This window comes from Mustela lutreola, chromosome 11 (assembly GCF_030435805.1).
Source record: "Mustela lutreola isolate mMusLut2 chromosome 11, mMusLut2.pri, whole genome shotgun sequence".
Taxonomy (NCBI): Eukaryota; Metazoa; Chordata; class Mammalia; order Carnivora; family Mustelidae; genus Mustela; species Mustela lutreola.
In genome coordinates this window covers 86,510,573-86,538,021 of record NC_081300.1, presented here as the reverse complement: position 1 = coordinate 86,538,021, position 27,449 = coordinate 86,510,573, and the positions used below count along the sequence as shown (strand labels likewise).

At 43.4% G+C, this 27,449-nt stretch overlaps 2 protein-coding genes and 1 pseudogene across 3 annotated transcripts in view; 1 reads left to right on the top strand and 2 right to left on the bottom strand.

Annotated features, from left to right (window-relative positions):
* Positions 1–2,291, top strand: part of DYNLL1 (dynein light chain LC8-type 1) — a 33,068-nt gene extending 30,777 nt beyond the window's left edge. For both annotated transcript variants that reach the window (XM_059140676.1, XM_059140675.1), the window contains 2 exons: positions 176–313; positions 1,868–2,291. In XM_059140676.1, the coding sequence (XP_058996659.1) occupies positions 182–313; positions 1,868–2,005 (270 nt within the window). In that variant the 5' untranslated portion in view covers positions 176–181 and the 3' untranslated portion in view covers positions 2,006–2,291. The remainder of the gene's footprint in view (positions 1–175; positions 314–1,867) is intronic.
* Positions 2,292–6,310: 4,019 nt separating this feature from the next.
* COQ5 (coenzyme Q5, methyltransferase) lies at positions 6,311–22,600 on the bottom strand. The gene is made up of 7 exons (XM_059140080.1): positions 22,375–22,600; positions 17,072–17,221; positions 14,531–14,752; positions 9,523–9,629; positions 7,388–7,476; positions 6,526–6,637; positions 6,311–6,447 (listed from the first exon to the last, which is right to left on the bottom strand). The coding sequence occupies exons 1-7, from the start codon at positions 22,574–22,576 to the stop codon at positions 6,346–6,348; spliced, it is 984 nt and encodes a 327-aa protein (XP_058996063.1). The 5' UTR covers positions 22,577–22,600; the 3' UTR covers positions 6,311–6,345.
* Positions 22,601–25,817: 3,217 nt separating this feature from the next.
* On the bottom strand, positions 25,818–26,559 carry LOC131810996 (small ribosomal subunit protein eS7-like; annotated as a pseudogene).
* Positions 26,560–27,449: the final 890 nt, after the last annotated feature.

Sequence of the window (27,449 nt, the reverse complement as noted above, 5' to 3'; positions counted from 1 at the left end):
CTGCCTAGTTACATCTCCCGCCGGACTTCTCCCGCTGTTCGGTTCGCGCGGCCCGCGCTTTCTGAGAAGTGGGGTGGGGGGTGGGGGGCGGGAGGAGCGGGCTGGGGGAGTTGGCACCTCGCAGGCGCAGCCTACAACCCAACTCCTCACCCCTTGCCCGGGCCTCGCCCTCCAGGTAACCATGTGTGACCGAAAGGCCGTGATCAAAAACGCCGACATGTCGGAGGAGATGCAACAGGACTCGGTGGAGTGTGCAACTCAGGCGTTGGAGAAATATAACATAGAGAAGGACATTGCGGCCCATATTAAAAAGGTGAGGACGGGGCCTACGGGCGGGGGGCTCGGGCCGCTTGCGCGCAGCTGGGGCGAGTCACAACTTAGTCCTTCTTCCCGATCCCGCACTCCCAGAACGCGTGGCAGACATCGTTGGAGGTACGCAGGGCACCTCGGGTGTAGAGGTTTCCAGAAAGGACGCAGATGAATTTTGCGCTCCTGATGAGAAGACCAGACCCTCCGCGCCCGAAGTTTTTTTATTACCCAGCTCCGCAGGGGGAAAGCGCCACCTAGCAACGGTTTCTAGGATCAGGGAGCAGCGGTTCCCCCACTTCTGCTTGATTCCTGTGCGGAGGATCCATCTGGGTGTTCTGAGGGGGGAGGGGGAGCTGCGTGGGTGTTTCCAGCCCGGCCGGAGGGAGCTCTTGCCAGCCTTCAGTGGGGAGTTAGTCGGCAGTTGAAGGAAAGTGGGTGGTAGTGGTGGTTAGGGGGCTGGGGTGAGGGCTTGGTAAATGGCAGTCTGTAGAAAGCTGGCAGGACTGCCAATTTCTCCGAGCTGTGTTTTCTGCAAGGGAAGGAAGCTGGCAGCCTAATCCGTGGGAGGGTTCCCAGTTGAGAATGGGGAGATGAAAGACTTAAGATGGAACAGAAATACCTTTTTTGACAAACGCAGCAGTGGGTTCCTCTAGCTTGTAAGAATGTTATTCCAGTAGATGTAGATGTAAAAGATGTTCATGCTGCATAGGGTGAGAGGCGAATTTTGTGTAACTCCTCACCAAGACTTGTAAGAATTCTACAGAGAAAGATTGGCCTTGGCCCCTGCCCTACAGTCACCTACTGAGGATGTTCTAGTTCTCAGAGCCCCTTTGGCTGAGGAAAATAGGGAAAGCTGTTCCTGCAATTTGCTATCTTTGTATACCAGGTGATAGATTAGCACCATCACGGTAGATGTGGAAGAGAGCGGTATTGAAATTAAGGATAAAATCTGACTAAGTGACTGTCAGATTCTGCTTCTAGCGTTCTTTTCGTAGGACCAGTGGATTGCAGAGTATCTTGTGCCCTTCCACAGTGGTTGAGATGCGAATTGAGGCTTTGCCCTTCGGACATCTTTTGTTTTCAGTGATACTGGAGTGCAGTTAGGGAATGGGGTATTTGGGGCTAAATATTTACCATTTTGGATGTTGTGGTGCATGACTTAACAGGAGAATAATTTCGTTTGTTTTGTTTACACGTAACATGATAAACTAGAACTGTTATCACCTGCTCTCTATTAAGGAGTCTATCCTAGGAGCTATGAAGGTGAAATTACCATGATAACAAAGTGCCCCTGTCTTTGAGGCTGCCCTTTCTGCCTTTTAGTTCCCCAGCCCCCATTCTCAGCTTAGCTCAGACTGCAAGTATGTATGCATTAATGCACTATGTAGGCGACTTGGAGCTGGGGAACATTCTTTCATGTTAAGAATTTGCAGATGCTAACGTTCCTCCTTTTTGCCCCTACAGGCTCTGCTTATCTAGGAGGCAAATTCTGACCTCTGGTTTAGCACTGAAATTCTAGTGTTCTTTTTCTTTCCCCCTCTCCCCCCACCCCCACCAGGAGTTTGACAAGAAGTACAACCCCACCTGGCACTGCATCGTGGGGAGGAACTTCGGTAGTTACGTGACACATGAAACCAAACACTTCATCTACTTCTACCTGGGCCAAGTGGCCATTCTTCTGTTCAAATCTGGTTAAACGCATGGACTGTGTCACACACCCAGTGATCCATCCAAAACCAAGGACTGCAGCCTAAATTCCAAATACCAGAGACTGAAATCTTCAGCCTTGCCTAGGGGAACACCTCGATCTTTGAACCTTTATTGTGTTGTTTTGTGCAGGGTATTCTCTGTACAAATTTGTTGTGGTTATAAAACAATTAGCAAAACAGCTTACATTTGTATTTATTTTCTATTCCATACCTCTGCCCCATGTTTTTTCTCCTCAAAATCCATTCCTTTCAAATAAATCTGTTGGAGAAGTGTGTGTTAGTTACGATTTGTTCAAATCTAGGGTTGAAAATGGCCTATTACTTGATAGGTTATTGGGGGTCAGGCCTTAAAGTGAGTTTCTGTGGGATGTAATAGACTAGCCTATTCATAGTGCTCTTGAGTCTTTGATCTGTCCCATCCTGCAGCTGTCGTGCATGGAAGACTACTGCTCAGAATTGCATGTTGAGAAATGCATGGCGGAGAAACTTTTCGGTTAAATCTCGGTACTAATCTGAAAAATAACTATCCTTAAGTGCTCATTTTGTTAAAAGATGCTGTTCTGGACTTGGGGCCTCAGGTGGTGTTGATGAATGTGTAGAACTTTATCAAAGTTCTCTTTGGTTGTAAAATAGGCCAATAACAAAGTTGCACTAATGAGAAATTGCTGGGCTAGTCTAGGCCGTCTGCCCCTGCCCCCTTTTCCTGCCCTGTCCCAAAAGGACACTCAAAGATTAAAAGTGGTTTTAAAAGGGAAAATGTGAAAGTTTTTGAGCAGCAGCCCTCCATGTGATTCCAATAAAGTCTTTGCAGGAATTTAAACGTGTAAGCCTGCTGTGCTTTGCTTTAACTAGCTGTGCTTAGAAACCCCATTAACAATTACATGTGAATTGAAGCTTTCATTAAAAGACCCAATTTAAAGCTGTGGACAAGTAACCTTCATTAAAGGTTTCCTGCTATCAATTTTAAGAAGACTTAAAGGCTTTTCTATGACGAAAAGCAAATACAGCAGACTTGGCTTTTGTAGGCATAAAGGAAATAACGCCAGAGGCTGGAACAACCCACGCTCCTCTTGGGAAGATGCAAGGAAGGTCCTGGCATTCTAACCATGTTTTGAGTGTTCACAGGAGGTAACGCTTTTCGTTTTTAAACTTTGGATCTCTGAGATGCAATTAGGATTTCTGAGCAGCCAAACTGCTGCTACATAAGGGGAGGATAGTAGTTGAAATGACTCCATCTTAAGGACAGCATTAGGTTATAACATTTTGGGGAGATTATTACTACTAGAACTTGGGGTTTTAGGAATCGTAGTGAAGTTGAGCTAGGTTAGGAGTGGGAGCGTTTCAGAGTAGAGAGGCAAAAAAATGTTTATTGGCGGCAATTAAAATGGGAGAAAAATTTTCCCCCTGCTTTTTGTAGGAAAGAAGGATGAGGTTCTGTGGAACAGGAGTATAACTGAGGTGATTTAGGTTTCTATTTATATGAACATACTGAAGATGTTCCCACAATTCATCTTTTTTCTAGCTCCTTTCCCTTTTTAGTGACTTAGCTATAGTTCTATTTGAAGCCCCCCAAAGCTGGATCTTTCTTGTTCCATTAGCCCTACTTCCAGATAGTCTTCTGGCAGTAAACCCTAGAATTGACGTTAAGTCCACAGTGGCTGGGCCTTGGGGGTATTAATTTGATCAGACCTGTATCTACTGCCTGGAAGTGGCAGCTTTTAACTATTTAATTTTTTAAAATTCAGATACGAAAAAAAACCCACTTTGCCAGGGAGATAGAATTGGGTTGATGGTTTATGAAATTCCCTGAGCATCTGCTCCTTGTTAATTCTAATTTCAAAGACCAGTAGGCTCCAGCTGGCTGAAAAAAAGTAAACTAATTTTTTTTTTTTTTTTTAAAGATTTTATTTGTTTATTTGACAGACAGATTACAAGTAGACAGAGAGGCAGGCAGAGAGAGAGAGAGAGGGAAGCAGGCTCCCTGCTGAGCAGAGAGCCCGATGCGGGACTCGATCCCAGGACCCTGGGATCATGACCTGAGCCGAAGGCAGCGGCTTAACCCACTGAGCCACCCAGGCGCCCAACTAATTTTTTTTTTAAGGTTTAGCACTTTGTCTTTTTTTTTTTTTTTTAAAGATTTATTTATTTATTTATTTGACAGAGAGAAATCACAAGTAGGCAGAGAGGCAGGCAGAGAGGCAGGCAGAGAGAGAGAGAGGAGGAAGCAGGCTCCCTGCTGAGCAGAGAGCCCGATGCGGGACTCGATCCCAGGACCCTGAGATCATGACCTGAGCCGAAGGCAGCGGCCTAACCACTGAGCCACCCAGGCGCCCGGTTTAGCACTTTGTCAAATGCTCTTTTCTCTTCTTTGAGATGGTTGTATATAGATAACTGTCTGAAAGCTTTTCAATGACAAGAGCAAGGAAGATCTTGTGAGTGAAGGTACATAAATGACCCCTACTCTGCTGGCCCTAGAGGCAGCATGTCTAAAGGCTTTTGAAATAGACTTGAACTAAGTTACCCACAATTACCAAATGGCCAGCCAAGTCACAAGTTGCTTTCTGCAATGTCTTAGCAAAGTCCCTTAAAAACCATGGGCTTAATCCACATTCAGAACATTTGGGGCCTCATTTTATTTATTTATTTTTATTTAAAGGTTTTATTTATTTACTTAAGAGAGCACAGTAGGCAGAGCAGCAGGCAGAGGGAGAGGGAGAAGCAGGCTGTCTGCCAAGCAAGTAGCTGAATGTAGGGCTTGATCCCAGGACTCTGGGATCAGGACCTGAACTGAAACGAGCCATTTAACCGACTGAGCTTCCCAGGCACACCTGTTTTTTTTTTTTATTTTAAAGATTTTATTTGACAGAGACGGCGAGAGAGGGAACACAAGCAGGGGGAGTGGGAGAAGGAGAAGCGGACTTCCAGCTAAGCAGGTAGCCCAATGCAGGGCTCCATCCCAGGACACTGGGATCTTGACCTGAGCTGAAGGCAGACGCTTAAATACTGAGCCGCCCAGGTGCCCGCTTAGGCCTCATTTTAGCATCAAACGTTGGACTGTATTAAGGAGACGAGCTCTGCCCAGCTCTACCACTTAGTACCAAGGAAAAAAAAAGGGTTAGGCTAGATCATTTTCAAACTTTTTTTGGGGGGGGATGCTACAAAACCCTCCAAATGTATTCTGATAAAGGAGTTCTTCATATAAAACACGAAAGCAGGGGGTGCCTGGGTGGCTCAGTCGTTAAGCGTCTGCCTTTGGCTCAGGTCATGATCCCAGAATCTTGGGATCGAGCCCCACATCGGGCTCCCTGCTCGGCAGGAAGCCTGCTTCTCCCTCTTCGCTCCCCCTGCTTGTGTTCCCTCTCTGTCTCTCTCTCTGTCAAATAAATAAATAAAATCTTTAAAAAACAACAACAACAAAAACAAAACACCAAAGCAGGAGTTTCCTGGAACATTTATTTATTCTTTCACCAAAGGTTTGTTTTCTTCGTGACAGGCACTGAGGATCCAATAGTAGTTTTTGGTAGAAGAGGACTGAGTGATGACAAAAATGTATTTCCCTCACACTCCCCCTGTCCCAAGAAGAAATAACAAATACACAAATTGTAAACTCATTCAGTGTTTCAGTTCATAATTCTAATTGTGATTGTTAGCACTCCGACTTGGGCCTTCGTTTTTGGCCCCAGACTTAGTCCTGAGAGGCTGACTCAGGTACAGCTAGGACACGTTTTTTTTTTTTTTTTTTTTTTTTTTTTAAGATTTTATTTATTTATTTGACAGGGAGAGATTACAAGTAGGCAGAGAGGCAGGCAGAGAGAGAGAGGAGGAAGCAGGATCCCCGCTGAGCAGAGAGCCCGATGCGGGACTCGATCCCAGGACCCTGAGATCATGACCTGAGCCGAAGGCAGCGGCTTAACCCACTGAGCCACCCAGGCGCCCCTAGGACACGTTTTGGTTCAAATCATCATTGGGTTCAAATGAGTCATCATCCCTGTGGAAGGCAGCACCAGCAGAGAAGCTACAAACACTTCCAAAAAGGAGAAGTACTGCTGGTTTTTACCTTAACCACACATCGCGCAGTCAATAAAAATTAGGAGCTGAGCAAAAAATACAGAGCAAATACCTCTGGGAGAAGCCCTGAAGCAGCTTCTAGTGAAATGTGCAGTAGAATCTGTTTCTTCCACGTTGGGACTGGTCACGTCAGAGCATGAGCCTAAGGCACACGTCCTTAAGAGGGGATGTTCTGCTGCCAGTCTCACTAGCCAGATTATTCTCCAGTTCCAGGCTTTTGACAAGATGTGACTGTTCACACTCCAGAATGGTAAAGGAGTTACAGTTTGAAGCCAGAATGAATAGCCACGATGCCTGATGTGAGACTTTCATAAGTCACTTTTTCAAAACCTGCATCTTGTATCATCTCTTTGAACTCCTCCTAAAACGCAAAGATACAGCAAGGATCACCTGGATTTAAACTCTAGGGCCTTTGTTGTAAAATATCAAGGTTTTGTACCTGAGATGGGAACTGTCGGATACTTTCTACAAGATATTGGTAGGACTTCCAATCTCCTGCAATGACCTCTCCCAGGACAGGAATGACCTGGAAGCTATATAGATCATAAAGCCTAAACACAAAGGCAAAAGAGTAAGATTAGAACATGCCCCCTGATAAGAAGCAAGAAGGTTTAAGCCTGAAGTTATAAATTCAAATGCCTATAGGGGTCAAGTACCTGAAAGTAATGTGGGCCAAGTGCAAGACCAGTAGGGACTAGTGAGGAGGTGGTGACAGGTACAGTTAGAAAATAGCATAAAAGTGGAGAAGGGGCAGGTACTACTCAGCTTCGACTACTGCCATGTGGGAATAAGTGCTCAGCATTGCCCTATGTGATTCCTCAAGTGAAGCTATGTGAAACTTCCTCATTTTTAAATATGAACATCTAAGTCAATCTTTTTTTAAAGGGTTTTTTGTTTTGCTTTTTTATTCAACACAGAGAGAAAGAGATCACGAGCAGGCAGGCCGAGAGAGGGAGGCAGGCTCCGGCTCTATCCCAGGACCCCAAGACCGCAACCCAAGCTGAAAGCAGAGGCTCAACCCACTAAGCTACCCAGGTGCCCCTAAGTCAATTTCTTAAAATACAAAATACATCCGTGGGCCAACTTGAGCTTCTGGTTGCTGGTTTGAAGCTTTTTTGGCTTAGGTATTCAGAACTGGCTGACTTCTGAGGTGGCACTGGCCATAGATAGGGCTATTGTGTGCCTTAGAGACTCTGAACTGTGAGCTTCATGGTTATCACTTACTGGCTGTTTCTGTCCAGTTTGGGGATGGAAAGCCCTTGGCTAGACAATGAGAATAAAGCCCTGTTAACAGTACCAACCTGGATACGAGGGGATTGTTCACTTGACTAAACTCCAGACAGAGAAATCGTCCTCCTGGTTTCAGGACTCGATGGGCTTCCTGGAGTGCCTGAGCAAGACAAGAACAAGAGAACATACTCCTCAGCAGAACTCAATTCCATGAGGCCAAAACAGCTTTAACTTTGATGGGCATTATAAAAGTTAGCATTTCCTATAGCATGCACATAGATCCCTTGTGCATTCTCAGTGGGTAAGCTGTAGCAGCAGAGATAACCCGACAATATCCTAAATTTTACAGGCATTCTGCTGCCCGTGAAGAGAATGTTACTTGGAGTACTTAGATTGGGACCATATGACGGCCAATTTCACAAACTGTCATTTATTAAAATCTTATTTCAGGATTTTCTTTTTTTTCTTTCTTTATTTTTTTAAGTAAACTCTTTACCCAACATGGGATTTGAACTTAAAACCCGGAAATCAAGAGTTGCACCCTTTACTGGTCGAGTCAGCCAGGTGCCCCTACAATTACTTATGTAAATCACCATGGATATCCTCTTTGATCTAGGAATTTTACTTCAAGGAACCTCTCTCACGGAAATGCATCTGTTGTAGGGGCACCTGGGTGGCTCAGTCCATTAAGCATCTGACTTGATTTTGGCTCAGCTCAGATCATAAGATCGGTCTCTGTGCTGGGCGTGGAACCTGCTTAAGATTCCTCCTCTGCTCCTTCCCACCATCCAAAGAAGAAAAAAGGAAAAAGAAATGCATCTATTGTAGAGATGACATGCACACACGTTATTACCTGCAGCGCTGTTGGAACAGCACATGATTAGAAGCATCTTAATTATTGAGAGACTAAATTATGGAATGTCTATATAAATGGAATCTATGCAGCTATTTAGAAAAAGGAAAAGCCAGGGCTCTTCATGTACTGACATGGAAAAATCCCCCAAGATATATTTTTAAGGGGAAAAAAAAAAGCAATGGGCAAAATGTATCATATGCTAATATTTATACAAAAGAAGAAGAAAAAGAAAAACGTTTATTATTCACAAAACTCCTTTGCAAAGGTATATAAGAAACTGGTGATTGGAGGAGGGAGAAGAGGCACTGCATGGTTGGTACACATGGGTGGGAGGCATACTTTCACTGACATGTCCTTTTTTTTAAAAAAGATTTTATTTATTTGACAGACAGAGATCACAAGTAGGCAGAGAGGCAGACAGAGAGGGGGAAGCAGGCTCCCCGCTGAGCAGAGCGCCCGACGATCCCAGGGACCCTGAGGTCAAGGCCTGAGGTGAAGGCAGAGGCTTTAACCCACTGAGCCACCCAGGTGTCCCTGACATGCCCTTTTGTACTTTGAACCTATTCAAAAATTTTTTTTAATTAGAAGAAATAATAAACTGGCTGCATACAAGGGGCAAGTCACAAAAACCAAGCTCAAGTGCACCATAAAGATGTCTCACTGAAAGCAGAGGAACCAGGTAACTGGAGCCCGTGATTACAAAAACAAAACGTGGTGCCTTGCACATGGTCTTCAAATGCTCTGGGATAGAATACTGAAGGAGAAATGAAGAGCTGCATCAGGGAGTGTCTGGCCGGATCAGTCGGTAGATACATTTGATCTCAGGGTTGTGAGTTGGAATCCCACGTTGTGTGCAGAGATTACTTAAAGATAAAATCTTTAAAAAAAAAGAACAGCTGCATCAGATTAAGAGCTAAATGTTCCCTTCTCCCTGTAGAGGAACCCATGACTCTAGATATCTTCTGCCAAAATAAGTGTTCGAGTGCCTTCTGTGTTGGCCTTGGAAATGCCTCTGATCTGCAAACTCACTGGGTCAGACAACTTCACAAGTGAGCGGAAACAGATGGAAAGTCAGAGCATGACTGACAGCTCAAAGATGTGAATACCAACCCAAGCAACAAATGCTTCTATGGGGATCTGCTCTGTGGTTTGTTTTTTTTTTCCCCTTCATTTTTGTGACAAGGAAAATTGGCAACTTCAAGGAATGAAGCCCCCAAGCCTGAAAAAGTCATTCCATTCAAAAGCTGGTGGAGAGAAGAGTCTCTCCCTCTTTTCTCATTTTCTGTGGGGCTGCTCTAAGAGATCGAATAGCACAAGAGTCACACAAGCTAAAGACGCAGCCATATATACCTGATTAATGTGTGTGACATTCCGGATCCCAAAGGCGATAGTGTAAACATCGAACTTGTCATCATCAAAGGGCAGTTCTTCAGCATCTCCCAATACCCAAGCAAGTCCTGAAAGAGAAAATCATTTCTGGGCTCAGCATGGGCTGCTCAATTGCACCCAGTGAACTGTCAAACCTGAGGACGGCATTGTGGGAATCCCCCGATTTGGAGTCAGCCAGGCAGAAGTGTGGGCAGCCTGCACACCCCACTCATGGCTGACTTCTCAAGTGGGGGCCGTCTGTGCAACCTGTGACTGATTCTGGGAGTCAGTGTCAGAATTGAACTGAATTGTTGGACACCTACTTGGTGTGGGAGAACTGGAGAGCAGTCTGGCACTGGGCAAATACCATATGTGTGGTATTGGAAACCATCACATGCCTGCTTTCATCACTGGGTTCCTGGCGCTGTCTTTGAGGTGCTGTCTTGGCCTGAGAATCTGAATTTCTTCAAGTTTAGCAGGAAGCTCTTTCCCCAGGGGTCTCAGGGTAGAACCCAATGAATATTTAGTTATGCCCACCCTGAAGCAATTTTTACCCAACTAACTGTTGGGTAAAGTACCATGGTTAGGATCCCAGGTCTGGGGTTTAGACTGCCAGAGCTTTAATTCTAGCATCACCATTTATTAGCTGTATCATCTCGAATAAACTACTTTGCCTTGGTTTCCTCATCTGTAAGATGGAGTTAATAATAGTACTAACTTCAGAGGGCGATTGGAAGTATTTTTTTTTAAGATTTTATTTATTTATTTGACAGACAGAGATCATAAGTAGGCAGAGAGGCAGGCAGAGAGAGAGGGGGAAGCAGGCTCCCTGCTGAGCAGAGAGCCCAATGTGGGGCTGGATCCCAGGACCCTGAAACCATGACCTGAGCCGAAGGCAGAGGCTTTTAGCCCACTGAGCCACTTTCAGTTGCCCCTCTCTCTCTCTTTTTTTTTTAATTTTATTTATTCATTTGAGAGAGAGACAGAGCACAAGCAGGGGGAGAGGCAGAGGGAGAAGCAGGCTCCCAGCTGAGCAGGGAGCCAACATGGAACTCGATTCCAGGACTCTGAGATCATGACCTGAGCTGAAGGCAGATGCTTAACCGACTGAGCCACCCAGGTGCCTTGACTGGAGTATTCTAAGTATGGAATTTAGCCTAGTTATGCTGGTTCTACTGAAGAATCAAAGTGTCTAGACAATTTTTGTCTGGTCACAAATTCAGAAAACACCCAAGGGAACCCTATAACAGGGTAGCTATGTCCACTAAAGGATCCTGATTCAGCTTTAAGATTAGTCAGCTTGCAGCAAATTAGACATAAAATGCAATATAGAAGGAAGGCTCTATAGAAGAAAGTAAATGAAAACCTCCCTGGAAAAGCAAAGTGGCGGTATTTAACAAAACCCTTAAAAATAACCATACACTGGGGTGCCTGGATGGCTCACCAGTTGGTTAAGCGTTGGACTCTTAGTTTTGGCTTAGGTCGTGATCTGGAGATCGTGAAGGTCTAGAGATCCAGCCCTGCGTGGGACTCCGTGTTCCATCTCTCTCCCTTTCCCTTTGCCCCTGCCCTAGCTCAAAACACACACACTCTCTCTCTCAAATAAATAAATGAATCTTAAAAAAAAAAAAACAAAAAACACCATATCCTTTGAACCAGCTCTGATTTTTAGGAGGATGACCCTGATATCATCCTCAGGGCAACTGTCTGATGGCAGGGTCTGTACTATCTCTTCACATACATTATCTTATCACATTCTCATACTACCGCCATGGAATAGCTCTTATTATCATCATCATGTTTTAGGAGAGCCAAGTTGAGTATTAGGCAGCTTGTCCAAGGTCACCCAGATGGATTGGAACTCAGGTTGTTTTATCCCAGAGCCTGTGTTTCCTTCTTATCTATTTTTTATTATCTATCTATTTATTTATTTGACACACAAAATTGCAAGTAGGCAGAGAGGCAGGCAGAGAGAGAGGAGGGGAAGCAAGCTCCCTGCTGAGCAGACAGCCTGATGCGGGGCTCCTTCCCAGGACCCTGAGATTGTGACCTGAGCCAATGGCAGAGGCTTAACCCACTGAGCCACCTAGGCACCCCGAGCCTGTGTTTTCAATAGCTGTGGTATATTACCTCCTAATATGGTTTTTATTCTCCCATTTTATAGATAAGGGAATTGAGATCTGGAGAGTTTAAACACTTGTCTGAGGTTATATAAAAGGGAAAAATGAACAAATGTATGCAAAAATTTACAAATAAAGATGTCACAACGCTGTGCTTTTTTTTTTTTTTTAAAGATTTTATTTATTTATTTGACAGAGAGAGAGATCACAAGTAGGCAGAGAAGCAGACAGAGAGAGAGGGGGAAGCAGGCTCCCTGCTGAGCAGAGAGCCCGATGGGATGCGGGCTGGATCCCAGGACTTCTGGAATCATGACCTGAGCTGAAGGCAGAGGCTTTAACCCATTAAGCCACCCAGGCGCCCCAATGCTGTGCTTTTTAAGCAAGAGCTTTAGAAAAAAGTGAAGGATCAATTGGGGTTGCTGGTTATGTAAACTGGTGATGTGAATCTTTGTCATTCACATCCATACAAGAGAAAATCATGAAGGATTTTAAGGAATTTTTAATGACATGGAAAGATCTCATGATACGATACTGAGTTAGGTCAGGATACTAAATTGTATATACAGGAAGTCTTCAATTTTATAAAAAGGAAATTATTAGGAAAAGCTAGGAAGGATATACATTAAAATACTAGGAGCATTACTTGATGTTGGAATTATAGATAACATTTACTTTTCTCTTAATACCTTTGCAAAATCCAAAATTTCTCTCAAATCTATCACTTTTATAACCTATCAAATAATTTAAAAAATATATTTATTTTCTTATTTGAGAGAGAGTGTGTGCATACATGAGAGCACAAGCAGGGGGGGTGGCAGAGGGAGAGGGAGAAGCAGGCTCCCCACTGAGCAGGAAGCCAGAGGCAGGGCTGAGGCTGGAAGTCGATCCAGGACCCCAGGATCATGACCTGAGCTGAAGGTAGACGCTTAACCAACTGAGCCCAGGCGTCCCTCAGATAACTTTTTTTAAAGCTCCTGCCCTCAGAACTTCCATTTGGGGAGGAAGTGCTCCACAGAAGATGTAAATCAAACACACAAGAGTGCTACACATAAATATGTCTTTCTCGGGGCGCCTGGGTGGCTCAGTGGGTTAAGCCGCTGCCTTCGGCTCAGGTCATGATCTCAGGGTCCTGGGATCGAGTCCCACGTCGGGCTCTCTGCTCAGCGGGGTGCCTGCTTCCTCCTCTCTCTGCCTGCCTCTCTGCCTACTTGTGATCTCTCTCTGTCAAATAAATAAAATCTTTAAAAAAAAAAAAAAAAAAAAAAAAAAAAAAAAAAAAATAAATATGTCTTTCTCGTTAACTTACTCTCCCAAATTAATTTCTAGGATTCTTCTTAGTATCAACTCTTTTCATGGTATAATTTTTACAAAGACATCATTGTTGGACACTGATAAAGCAAGGAGGAAAGATAAGGAAAATGGGCCTATGCAGCACTTAATAATTCATTCGCCAGTGGTTTTGTCTTGGCAGTGAGGAGAGGCTGAAGGGCAAGCTACGCTATGGAAGGGATGATTCCAGAAATGGAACACTGCCTATCACTTCGATCTTTGTTCTCCATTCTTTATGGCTGAGCACCAGAGGGAAGGGAAACACGTTTTTCAGCAGGAGTAAGGAAACATAGTGCCTTTGTCTAAAAACACTAGGGGCTGTCTGCTTTTGGATCAGCACTAATGGTTAACAAAAGAGCCCTTCATCTTGGAGGCCAAGTGGGTGGTGGTCCGTCTAGGCAGTTCGTTCTAGGAGTGGGGGGTGGAGGAGGAAGAATTGAACTAAAATAACCATAGTCACTTCTGGTGGGGGAGGGGGGAGCACAGGAACGCTGATGTTGACCCGAGGGACTCTTATTTTCTTTGCCCCGGGCCACTGCCTCATGGTAGCTGCCTGCAGTGCTTGGCCAGCTGGGAAGAGGGCAGTGCAGCGGCTTTGGAAAGCTGGTGCAGCTGCCACATCCTGACTTCTACTTGAGAAAGTTGGGGGGAAAATATTTTAAAGGGTGAAAACAGGGGCGCCTGCATGGCTCAGTGGGTTAAAGCCTCTGCCTTCAGCTCAGGTTGTGATCCCAGAGTCCTGGGATCGAGCCCCGAATCAGGCTCTCTGCTCAGCCTCTCTGCCTGCCTCTCTGCCTACTTGTGTGATCTCTGTCAGTCAAATAAATAAATAAATATTTTTTTTTTTTTAAAAAGGGTGAAAACAAACAGCAAAATGTGAAATCTACATCTTTAAGCTAGGGCACAAATTGTTCATTTTCAGGCTATAAATTGTTCGTTTACAGGACACTGGGGTCAGCAGGGAATTGCTGGGAACTGAAGGCAAAACTTCCATCTCAGGGTCAAAGAGCTAAGATCCCAAGACTCAACTCCAATTTGGGATCTGCCACTTAAGAGTTGTGTTACTTGGACAAAGGCACTTTACTCAAGCAGCACTTGGGGCTTTGGTTATCAGCCCTGTCACATGGGGCTGGTAATCAAGCTACCACCCCAGGTTGGCAAAATAATGTACATAACAGAGGTGTCTGGGTGGCTCAGTGGGTTAAACCTCTGCCTTCGGCTCAGGTCATGGTCTCGGGATCCTGGGATCAAACCCCCACATCGGGCTCTCTGCTCAGCAAAGAGTCTGCTTCCTGGGCCCCCACTCTCTCTCTGCCTGCCCCTTGCCTGCTGTCTGTCAAATAAATAAATAAAATCGTAAAACAACAACAACAACAACAACGTACATAACACCCTGCAAACTGGATTCAGGCACACAAATTATCTTCGACTCCGGCCTAGCTACATGTTTTTGAAAATAAAGCCCTTCAACATTTATATATCCCATCTTATTTCATAAACACACAAACATTTCCACTGTGTCTACTTCTCACAAAACTTACCAGCTTTGTGTCCTTGAGCACGGGCTTTCTGCTTTCCAACCTTTAGCATCTCCTTGTTGATGTCACAGACCACTACCCGGGAACCGCCCAAGGGGTCCTCTTCATTTTGGTACTTTCTAGCAATTTCTTCCCAGGATAAATTTTGCTGGGCCCGTAACTGCCGCTTCAGCTTTCCTTTGTGCTGTGCCTCGACATAATTAAGGAAACGGAATGCAATGTCACCTGTGGGAAGCCAACAGGAGGAGAGATGCAAACACAAACACAAACAAAGCAAAACCCCAACATTTCCAAAACCCAAACAGAGCAACAAAGGTACAGGACTTGACAGTGTACAAAAATTGAAGTTTCTCTTCATTTCTCTGGTAAATTAAAAGGGAAAAAAAACAGCAATTTTTTTTAACTTCTCTTTTTTTAAAAAAGATTTTATTTTTAAGTAATCTCTCTACCCAATGTGGGACTCAAACTCATGACCTCAAGATCAAGAGTCCCATGTTACACTGATTGAGCCAGGCAGGTGCCCTGTTAACTTAAAATATTCTTTAAAATCCTTTAAAAAATTGTGTAATGCATGGACACATTCTTGCCATAAAAGACACACCCAAATATTTAAACTAAAACAGAAACGTTGGCTTCTCTCTCCATACCCTCTCCAGAGCTAAGCAGTGTTAAGTGCTAGTGCTCAGCCCTTCTAGTCTTTGTCTAAGAATTGTTGCGAAAGCAACACGAGGGTACAGTTACCAGCAAGGATCCCCTCCCCCACCATTTCCCATGCCTAGTTCAGTTCTCCAGACACTGTCTTTCTCAACCCTCTCAGCTGTGTCTTATGTTGGTTCCAGCTCGTTCTTTATTTACCAAATTTATGATATCTTGCCCATCCTGTCTGCTTGGCTCTATCTTCCTAATATGTTTAGATCACATTTCATAGTCCCTCATAGATTCCTTTGTAAACTAGAGTAACAGACTCTTATTTCTATTTCGTCAATTACAAATGGTACCTCTTGACTCCTTTCAACCTTCTACTGTGAGCACTTTTATACCGTCAAGACCAACTGATAACACACTGTTTGTTCTGAGGCTATAATTACTTCTGTGCTTTGTTGGTTGGAGTCTAAAAGCTGAAAAGTGTGTATGTTACTGTAATCAGGTAAATACTATTTGGGCCTAGACAGTGCTTTCTAGGAGCACACTGCCTTTCTTATAATGTTGTTTGTCTTTGTTTCTCTTAGACTACTTGTAAGAAATATACCCTTAAGTTCTTCTACTCTCTCCAACCAATTAGGTATTCTCCAGTCCCTTTCCTATATGTTTAAATATTTTATATGAAATGACTTAAAAACATATACAAGGATCATATTAGACACATAGTTGTACAACTTTTCTTTCTCTTCCCACTGAATATGTCTTTGAAAACTTTCCATCAGTATTTATAGGTTTTCCACATTCTTTTAAATAGCTACAGGATAGTTCATAGAATGGATGTATCTTAATTTAAAACAATTTCTTTACTGAGGCAGAAATAGGTTATTTCCCAGTTTTCACTACTACTAAAAATGATGCAGTGAGCATATCTGTAGCTATATATTTTTAAAATGTCTTTTTAAATATATGGGATTACCTTCCAAGTAGATTTTCTAAACGGGCAGTTGGCAGCATGCAGTAATCATGTAGGTGAAGGCACAGATGTAGGCAGGTCTGACCAAACCCTTTCTGAAGCTATATCTTGGTGCAAGGTTTTTCTTTTTCTTTTTCTAAAGACTAGATATGGAGAATTGGAATTGTGGGATCCTAGACTATAAAGATTTTAGATTTTAACAGATTCTGTTAAATGGTCCTTCACTGAGCAAGGTGTCTTACCACCTTCCCAGTTTCCACCAGGGAGAGGACCACATCAACAAAGTCACACATAAACATGTTTCACACATGCAGATGGTTCTACTGTCATTTCTTATTCTATATTATCCTATTGGTATAGATTATCACGTAATTACATGACCCATTATTCTAATGTAATTTAACATGTACATGTACATTAGCCATGTACATCACCAAGATGCGTGAGTGAAACCCATGATGTTTTTCTCCCCAGATACCTAGTGTGCACCAAGTAACAAAGGACCGTGGATAAACAACTAAGCTTTGGATTTCTGATATGATTGTGGATTAGGCAGAAAATTTTGCCTAGAAAGCTTATGGAATATGAGAATGGGCATATTCTCCCCCTACCCAAAGAAAGGGGGAAAGTGGATTAAAGGTTAAACAGAAAAATAAATTCATTCACACGGCGAAATGTCCCTGGAGTAAAAGAGTGAACTCTTTACTTTGTAGCCCTGTGCATTTTAGAAAAATGATGGGCATAAAGCTGATATGTTATGCTTTTTGAGTGACATTTGGTTAGAAAGAGTAAACCTTTCCTAGAAGTGTACTGACTTTCAATTACCATCTTCAGCCTAATGGTAGATAAACTAGCTCATTCCAACAAGAGACACTTGATTTCTACAAAAGGTGCTCAGTGATATTCAAGGATACTCGACTGGACGTTACCTGTGCCTCCAGCAACATCGAGCAGCTGGGTCCCAGGAAATGGGTGCATCTTCCAGACCAGCATATCCTTCCAAATACGATGGATACCAAGACTCATCATATCATTCATTACGTCATACTTCTTGGCCACACTTTCAAACACATGATAGACTGACACAGGAGAAATACAACACAATTGTGCTATTAACAAGATTAACTTAGGAAGTCCTAAATGAAAGGGGATGAAACTTTTCTCCCCTGAAGTTGCTGGTCTTTGTCAGGTGTAGTTAAGCTAGACTGCTTGATGCCCAAATCTACCCCTTAATTTCTTTTTAATAAAGGCTTAAGTTACTTCATCTAAGAAACCAACCTCTTTTCTGCTGTCTTAGTTACCTTTATCTAGGACCACTACCCCATAATAATGCCATGCACCTGCTTGGCACTAAGTTAGGTTTCCATTTCTTAGAGGATGGGGGAGGTATGGAATTTTTATTTTATTTTGCTGTTATTATAATAGAAAACAATAAAATCATTAGAAATACATGACTAATGGATGGGAAGGCGTCAACTCATCCCTCCCTGGATCACAGAGAAAAACCTCAGGTACAATTTGGTGGGCAGATGAGTGGTAAGATGTGAGTGAGGGCCAAGCCACACTGCAGAGGGCCCTTGTAAATCTCAGAGGATCAAGAGAGAATGTGGAATCTGGCCTAGTGGGAGAAGGAATTTACTATATAAGGCATTTTAAAGCACAGGCTACATTTAACTTCTTTACACCTGCTTCTCCGCCCATAAGATGAAAAGCTCAGTGCCAGCTCCCGATCACCCTGCCATAAGGCTGAATTAGGTAATGAAGGGGAGATGCCTTGAGTTTCTCAGATGTAATCTGCTGCATAGATCTAAAACATCAGGGGCGCCTGGGTGGCTCAGTTGGTTAAGCAGCTGCCTTCGGCTCAGGTCATGATCCCAGCGTCCTGGGATCGAGTCCCACATCGGGCTCCTTGCTCGGCAGGGAGCCTGCTTCTCCCTCTGCCTCTACCTGCCATTCTGTCTGCCTGTGCTCGCTCTCTCTCCCTCTCTCTCTCTGATGAATAAATAAAATCTTTAAAAAAAAAAAAAAAATAAAAATAAAAAATAAAACATCATTATCCTCTGCTGATTTAGCACTACAGAGCTCTTCCTGAACTCAATCTTGAATGCCTGTCTCAACCCCGGGATCTCCAAGCTTGCTTTTTTGTTTTGTTTTTGGGGTATTCATGGACACTATAGCTCAACCTACTGAGTATAAGGAATCTTTGCTTTGCATGGTTCTGATATACATGAATTTCAGGGACTATGGTTTAGTTAGGTAACACCAATCCCCCAACAACATCATTCATGTGCAATGGTGTATTAACTATGAAGTAAGTGCATAAAGCACAAACTTCTCTGGTAGTTCTTCAGCCCATAAATCACTCCGTAAATAATCGACATGCATCATGGTCAGTAACCAATCATATCACTTCTTTCGGTTAGCACTTGGTAGGTCACTACACATCAGTCATTCAGTTCACACACAGACAGCAAAGCATGTAGTTGTGTTACCTCCTTATCTCTCAGTTGTGAATACGTGATATTTTACAAAACTAGATACCTGAAAGAGGGAACTGGCCAACAAAAATGAAAGCACTGCAAAGCAATGAAAAGTGGTAATTCTGTAAGTGAAACGTCCATGGGGTTATAGGGGAAACAGCTGACTGTGGCAACGTGATGCTGGAGAGACTCTAGATATGCAGCTGGAAGAACTATGTGAAGATGAACTTACGGACAACAATGAGGATGTGGGGGCGCCTGGGTGGCTCAATGGGTTAAAGCCTCTGCCTTTGGCTTGGGTCAGGATCCCAGGGTCCTGGGATTGAGCCCCGCATCGGGCTCTCTGCTCAGCAGAGAGCTGCTTCCCTTCCTCTCTCTCTCTTCCTGCATCTCTGCCTACTTGAGATCTCTGTCTGTCAAATAAATAAATAAAATCTTTAAAAAAAAAATGAGGATGTGGTAGTGATGAAAAGGTTGAATATGTCCCAGAGGAAATGATGCCAGCAAAAAAAATCTCACGCTAGAGGAATTCTTAGAGATATTTCATGACAGTGAAGGCATAAAATGTTACAAGCAGATTGAAATTTAGAAAGGAGTACGGCAATTTGCCAAGACACAGATAAGATGCTTGCTCCCTATTGTAAATTATATGACCAGAAGGTAGCAAACACTGTTCAAACTACTTTTGGTACATTTTTTTAGGAAGGAATAAAACAACTTAATGTTTCTAGTTTTTTATTCGAATTTTAATTTAATTAAAAAAACAAACTTAAGGGGCATCTCCTGGGTGGCTCAGTCGTTAAGCATCTGCCTTTGGCTCAGGTCATAATCCCAGGGTCCTGGGATCGAGCCCCACATTGGGCTCCCTGCTCAGCAGGAAGCCTGCTCCTTCCTCTCCCTCTCCCACTCCCCCTGCTTGCATTCCTTCTCTCTCTGTCTCTGTCAAATAAATAAATAAAATCTTTAAGAAAAAAAAACCTTAAAATTTAAAAATTCTAATTACATTAAGTTAAAATTAAATCTTAATTTTATAGTTTGTTAAATATTAACTTTACTACTTATTTCATTTCTCTATACATTTATAACTAAGAGTAAGAAAGTTTTTGATGTTCAATAATTTTTAAATTTTTTTAAAGTAAACTCTCTGCCCAAAGCAGGGCTTAAACTCATGACCCTGAGATCAAGAGTCACATGCTCCACTGACTGAGCCACCCACTATGTTCAATAATTTTTAGAGGTCATAGAACAGTTGTAATTTTTCCCATTGATTATTAATATCACTGTGCATGATTTCAGTGCACATGGCCATTTTTACAGTCCTGCACTACTGAGCAGAGGAAAGACTGCCTGTACTTCAATGTTGGGTCCCATCTGGGAGATACATATTTAGTTCATGGTGGGTACCTCTTCCTTGCTTATGTGTGTGAAATGTCATTATATTCTGTAAAGTACAACACAGAAGTTAAGCATTATTATCATTTTGGAAGCAACCCACCTGGACTCAAATCCCCAGCTCTACCACTTACTAGTAGAATCTTCAGCAAGTGACTTACCATCTCTGTTTCAACAGTTTCTTCATCTATGATATCAGGCTACTAGTCTCTACCTTATAAGGTTGTATTTTTTTTTTTTTTTAAGATTTATCTATTTATTTGACAGAGAGAGACCACAAGTAGGCAGAGAGAGAGAGGAAGGGAAGCAGGCTCCCTGCCTAGCAGAGAGCCCGATGTGGGGCTAGATCCCAGGACCCTGGGATCATGATCTGAGCCAAAGGCAGAGGCTTTAACCCGCTGAGCCACCCAGGCGCCCCATAAGGTTGTATTTAAAAGAATTAATGAAAAGTATTCCAAAAAGTTTCAAGTCCTTGGGGCGCCTGGGTGGCTCAGTGGGTTAAAGCCTCTGCCTTCGGCTCAGGTCATGATCCCAGGGTCCTGAGATCTAGCCCCACATCGGGCTCTCCTCACCGGGGAGCCTGCTTCCCCCTCTCTGCCTGCCTCTCTGCCTACTTGTGATCTCTGTCAAATAAATAAATATAATCTAAAAAAAAAAAAAAAAGTTTCAAGTCCTTTTTTTTTTTTTTTTAAAGATTTTATTTATTTATTTGACAGAGAGAAATCACAAGTAGTTGGAGAGGCAGGCAGAGAGAGAGAGGAGGAAGCAGGCTCCCTGCCAAGCAGAGAGCTCCATGCGGGACTCGATCCCAGGACCCTGAGATCATGACCTGAGCCGAAGGCAGCGGCTTAACCCACTGAGCCACCCAGGCGCCCCAAAAAGTTTCAAGTCCTTAATAAAAGTTTACTATCATTTTACTTGGATTTTCTTATTTCACAAGCAGTTATTAAGCTTTTAATGTGCATCAGGCGCTGAAGATCTAGACATCAATGAGCCACCGTTCTAGCATTCCGGGGATTCACAGCCCAGTGAAATAGATGTTATTTTATTTTTTTAAAAGATTTTATTCATTTATTTGAGAGAGAATGAGTGAGAGAGAACATGAGAGAGGAGAAGGTCAGAGGGAGAAGCAGACTCCCGAAGGAGCTGGGAGCCCGATGTGGGACTCAATCCTGGAAGTCCAGGATCATGACCTGAGCCGAAGGCAGTAGCTCAACCAACTGAGCCACCCAGACGCCCCTAGATGTTATTTTAAAATCAATATTCGAAGAGTTCCAGTAGAGCTATGTATTTAGTAAGGCTGAGGTAAGACATAAGACAACGTGAGTAGCCTTTAAGAGGGTGGGATATTCCACTGTAAATTCTTTCTCTTTATTTCCTGGGTGACCACAGGCCAAGTGAAGGAAACTCTCAGAGCCTCACCATATCCACTTGTTAAATGGGCTTAAAACCTACCCCATTATGAATGGTACAATTGGAATTTTAAAACAGTCCTTTCCTTTCCCATGCCTATAGCACAATGCTGGGCACAAAGCAACTGCTCAACAATATCTAACCTTTACTGGGCAATTACGAAGTGCCAGGCATTGTTTAAAATATTTTAATATATTAAGTAATCTAATCCTCATTATATCTAAGAAAGATTACTATTATTCCTACTTAAACAATTTGGAGGCTGAGGCACAGCAAAGGTTTCCTCCTTCCTTTCTATTAAAAAATGGTCCTACCCTTGGGACGCCTGGGCGTCTCAGTGGGTTAAGCCTCTGCTTTCGGCTCAGGTCATGATCTCAGGGTCCTGGGATTGAGCCCTGCATTGGGCTCTCTGCTCAGCAGGGACCCTGCTTCCCCCTCTCTCTCTGCCTACCTGTGATCTTTCTCTCTGTCAAATAAATAAATAAAATCTTTAAAAAGAAAATGGTCCTACCCCTTGGCAAGAGGTGAAGAACATGAGCTCTGCAGTCACAGTTTTGGAATACCGGTTCCGCCACCTATTATATTATATTAAATCGGGCAACTTCTCGTTTAATCTCGAAGTCTCAATTCCCTCCTGTGTAGCTTGGAGATAACAATACCATTGTTTGGAGGCTGAAATGAGAATTGGGAATAATATCTGCATGGTGCCTGGCACATCATAAACACCCAATTTTTGGAATTTAGTGATAATTACTGTGTTTAACCATAAGTGGCATCTAAGCTCTGCGGGGTCAGGCTGGGAGGGGGGGTGGCGGGGGTGCTCTCTGGAGGTCAGGACTGCACAGCTTACGTCATCCGAGTCAATAGGACGTTAATTCAACTCCTAGCTGAGCAGAAGAAACTAGATCGCAGACAGATCCCTCCATCCGCCCTCTCGCCCCTTTCACCTTTGTCCCCCTTCTCCTCCTCCGACACAGTCTCAAACCCGAAATGTGTTTCCGTTGCCTGCTTCTCTTGGGACAAGTGCCGCACACCCAGCGGGCCCCTAGGCCAGGAGCTACGAAACCCGGGGAGCGGGCTGCACCGCATCACCCGCGACCATCTAAGACCGCAGTAGCTCCACAGAGCGTAGCTCCTGTGGGTCGCCATCTTGGCAGTAGGGTGACAGCGCCCGGACAGTACGTAGGGTTGCATCACTAGAGGGCCAACGGCGGCCGGTAGGAGACATTATTAGCCGAACGCGTCCTGAAACCCTTTCTTAAGGAGCTGTGTGTGTGACCTCTGGGATCTGGAGGCTGCTTAGTTTTTGAGTACTGGAAATCCCTTCTTCTCCCTCTTCCCGCTTTGAATCTAGAATCCGCCAGAATGAAGGGTCCTTATGATAAGGCCACAATCACTTCCCAGCGGCCATATCCCTGAATATTTTCAACCAGCCGTATGAAAGCTAACTCGCAAGATATCCTGTAACTATGGGACGCCTGGGTGGCTCAGTTGGTTGGGCGGCTGCCTTCAGCTCAGGTCATGATCCCAGCGTCCTGGGATCGAGTCCCACATCGGGCTCCTTGCTCCGCAGGGAGCCTGCTTCTCCCTCTGACTCTGCCTTCCACTCTGTCTGCCTGTGCTCGCTCTCGCTCTCTCTCTGACAAATAAATAAATAAATAAATAATCTTAAAAAAAAAAAAAAAATTAAAGATATCCTGTAACTCTTGCTTTCTGGTGCAGAAGTAGGAAACTGAAGTATATGGTGTGGTTACAAGGCAGAAATAACAAGGTCGATTCTCTTAAACTTTGATGGGCCTAAGAATCACTGGTTTGAGCTTTAAAATGCAGATTCGGTGGCCGCCAGGTTGGCTCAGTGGATTAAATCTTTGACTTTTGATTTCGCTCAAGTCATGATATTAGGGTCGGAGGATCAAGCCCCCATAGGGCTCCATGCTGGACATAGAGTCTGCTTGGGATTTTGTCTCTCTCTCTTCTCTCGAAAAGAAAAGAAAAAAAAGCAGGTTTCTGGGCCAAATATCAAGAGATTTTTGAATCCATACATTAGAGATGGGCATTGGGAATCTTCATTGAACAAACTTCTGTGGTGATTCATTCATTCATTCTTTCTTTTCTCCCCCCCCCCTCAAGATTTATATTTTGGGGGATAGGCACAGGGAGAGGGAGAGAAAGAATCCAAAGCAGGCTCCACACCCAGGGCAGAGTCCCATACAGGGGTGAATCTCAGGACCATGAGATCATGACCTGAGCCAAAACCAGGAGTGGAATGCTCAACCCACTGAGCCACCCAGGAGATCCACAGACTTATGTGGTGATCCTGATGCAAGGAATTTGCAGACCATTCTTGAGAAACATGTGCTAGATGACTCTGAAAAATAAATGTTCAGGGCGCCTGGGTGGCTCAGTGGGTTGAGCCGCTGCCTTCGGCTCAGGTCATGATCTCAGGGTCATGGGATCCAGTCCCGCATTGGGCTCTCTGCTCAGCAGGGGGCCTGCTTCCCTTCCTCTCTCTCTGCCTGCCTCTTGCCTACTTGTGATCTCTCTAACAAATAAATAAATAAAATCTTAAAAAAAAATAAATGTACAAAAGGCTGTTCTTTGGTCTTTATATTTTATGTACCTAAGAAGTTTATAAATGGAAAGGAAAGCTCTAGTGTCTATTTAGTGAGTCAGACCCAATCACCACTCACCCTCCCTCTTCTGCTGTCACAAAGCTACACTTCTAGTGCCAACTGGCATAGCATGTATATTTACTTCAACCCCAGATTTTCATGTTTTTTTTTTTTTTTAATGGAAAGGGTAATGTAGACCATCTTGCGCAAAAGAGGATGGAGGTGGTAAGTTTTGCTTGGATTTCTATATGTTTCTGCTTTGATTCTCCTTTTAAATATATGTTGCCTGTAAATATTTCACAAGGAGAAAGCGCCAAGGACCCTAAGAAACTATTTTAAAAATGAAAAATCTCTTCCTGGTTTAATGTGTAGTCTGACAGATGGACACCTACTGCTTTCTTTTTGGAAGAGCTACATGGGTTTTTCTTCTTTCCCTCTCTTTTATTTTTAAAAGTGATAGAAAGAAGGAATGATTCATTCATGTAATTAGAGTTCTCACATCATTGTTAAGGGAAATAAAAATTCATCAAGGAGGGGTGCCTGGGTGGCTCAGTGGGTTAAGCCGCTGCCTTCGGCTTGGGTCATGATCTCAGGGTCCTGGGATCGAGTCCCTCATCGGGCTCTCTGCTCGGCAGGGAGCCTGCTTCCCTCTCTCTCTGCCTGCCTCTCCATCTACTTGTGATTTCTCTCTGTCAAATAGATAAATAAAATCTTTTAAAAAAAATTCATCAAGGGGCGCCTGGGTGGCTCAGTGGATTAAGCCGCTGCCTTCGGCTCAGGTCATGATCTCAGGGTCCTGGGATCGAGTCCCACATCGGGCTCTCTGCTCAGCAGGAAGCCTGCTTCCCTCTCTCTCTCTCTGGCTGCCTCTCTGTCTACTTGTGATTTCTCTCTGTCAAATAAATAAATTAAAAAAAATTATAAAAAAAAATTCATCAAGGGGCGCCTGGGTGGCTCAGTGGGTTGGGCCGCTGCCTTCGGCTCAGGTCATGATCTCAGGGTCCTGGGATCGAGTCCCGCATCGGGCTCTCTGCTCAGCGGGGAGCCTGCTTCTCTCTCTCTCTCTCTGCCTGCCTCTCTATCTACTTGTGATTTCTCTCTGTCAAATAAATAAATAAAATCTTTAAAAAAAAAAAAAAAAAAAAAGAAAAAAAAATTCATCAAGGAAACTTAGTATGTCTTCCATATCTAGTCATACATAAGAATGGACCTCAGGCTTTGGGGCTGTTCCTTCTAGACATCAAAGTTAGGTTCCAAACCAACATTATGTATTTGTTCTCATTTCAATATGACTTGCGGAGGAAAAACCTACAAGAGGTGAAGCAGGGCAAGGAATGATGAAGGCCATTTTAAGGAAATTTAAAAATGTGAAATTAGTATCTAATTTTCCTTATTCCAGTTAAAACTGTTAATTTCAAGAAACTGACTTTACATACATTACTTATTAATGTTTTGTATTGCATGCAATGATGGATACGGAGCTGAAAAGGACTCAATTAGGGGAATTCTAGGATTTTGTCTATTTATTTTTTCATATAGGACTGCTGAAATTCCACTCATCCTTCTATGCTCAGTTCAAGCGACACCTCTCTGGGAAGCCCTCCTCTACCCTCTCACCCCCAGCTGTTTGTATACCTCTCCTTGGAGCTTTTGCTATAGTCAGCATTTTGTGTTAATTTTATTATAGCTCTTGTTACCATCTTCCCTTGTAGTTTTCTTCCCTACTCTCTCCCTCCCTCTCTCCTTTCCTTTCTTTTGGGTGAATGATATGTTTTTGTTTACAAGTGAAACTCTGGGAATTCAAAATTAACATCCTTGCTAGTGAGCTTGTTACAGACAGCAGGAAAAGTTTTACCCTTGTGTTCCACATTGTTCCGCTATGTTTTATCCAAATGAACTTTTGTGAGTTGGCTGCCATCCAGTTTCACATGGATTCTCTTGCCCATAGTTTTACTTGGGAAGACTAAGCCCTCCAGGATTGTTTGTTTGTTCATTTATTTATCAAAAAAGATTTTTAAATTTATTTGACAGAGATCACAAGTAGGCAGAGAGGCAGGCAGAGAGAGAGGGGGAAGCAGGATCCCCGCTGAGCAGAGAGCCTGATGCAGGGCTGGATCCCAGGACCCCGGGATCATGACCCAAGCTGAAGGCAGAGGCCCCAACACACTGAGTCACCCAGGCGCCCCAGCCCTCCAGGATTGTATCATGCACAGCTGTCAGAGTTGAACACTTGCTTTTTTTTTTTTCCACAGCTTTTTTGAGTTGGCTCAGGCAACTCTGGGCGATAAAGACATCGCACTTCCCACTGAACTTTTTCTCCAGTTTATGAAATATCTGGACTTGGATTTTCTGGAAAGATTTCAATTGAGGAATGGGAACAAAAATTATAGTAGCTTTCTGATCACCAACTTAAGTTTCCTTGTCTGTTGTTATATTCAACTCCCTTAGCTGGGCCTTGAGTTTTGAGTTCATTTGCAGCTGAAGGAGAGTTTAGGAGATGCTAGACTCTTCTGTAGCCATTGGTTTCGTGATATTTTGGCTTAAACGGAACATGGCCTCTCTCTTTGGTGAGCACTGCCTAACCACTGTAGTTTCTTATTTGCTTAATTCACTTAGGAAACAATGAGTTTATTAAAGGCCTCAATCTGAATATATTTTGGGGTTTCCTTGTGCTCAGCGCAGTGCCTGGCATATAATAGGTTTCTAACGAGCTGTGGTTAGTCTGAAAAATTACTTGTTCCTCTCTTTAACAATGTGTGTATGTGATCCTACAAATCTCAAACTGCTATGGTTGAAAGGAATCATTAATAATTTTCTAAAGTACAGATGGCTGTGGTGAGATTTCCTGTTTCAATGTCCGTATTTGTAAAATGAAGAACTGCTTATCTCATAGGTTGTTGAGATCACCACATATTCACTATGTGATGGTGGGTAACTGATTTAAGCTTTTGGAACCAGTTTCCTTGTCTTTAAATTTGAGTTAATGTGAGGATTAAGTGTGGTAATCCATATAACCCACACAGCAATGCCTGCTAATGATAAGCATTCAATGATAATCCTATTAACGATGAAATATTAACAATGACATATATATTTTTTCTTGAGAGAGAGAGAAAGCACGTGCAAGTGGGGGAGGGGAGGGGCAGAGTGACAAGGAGACAGAATCTTAAGGAGGCTCTGCAAGCCTGGAGGAGACTGAGGTGGGGCTCCATCTCACAACCCTGAAATCATGATGTGCGGGGAAACCAAGAGTCAGTTGCTAAACCCACTGAGCCACCCAGGTGCACTGACGATGGCTTATATTAATAAATGACTTATTAACAATGAAATGAAGTGCTGTATGAAGAAGTGCTGTAAAGTTATATTAAATGTAGGGTTTTGTCATTATTTTTACCCTTATTCTTATTGGG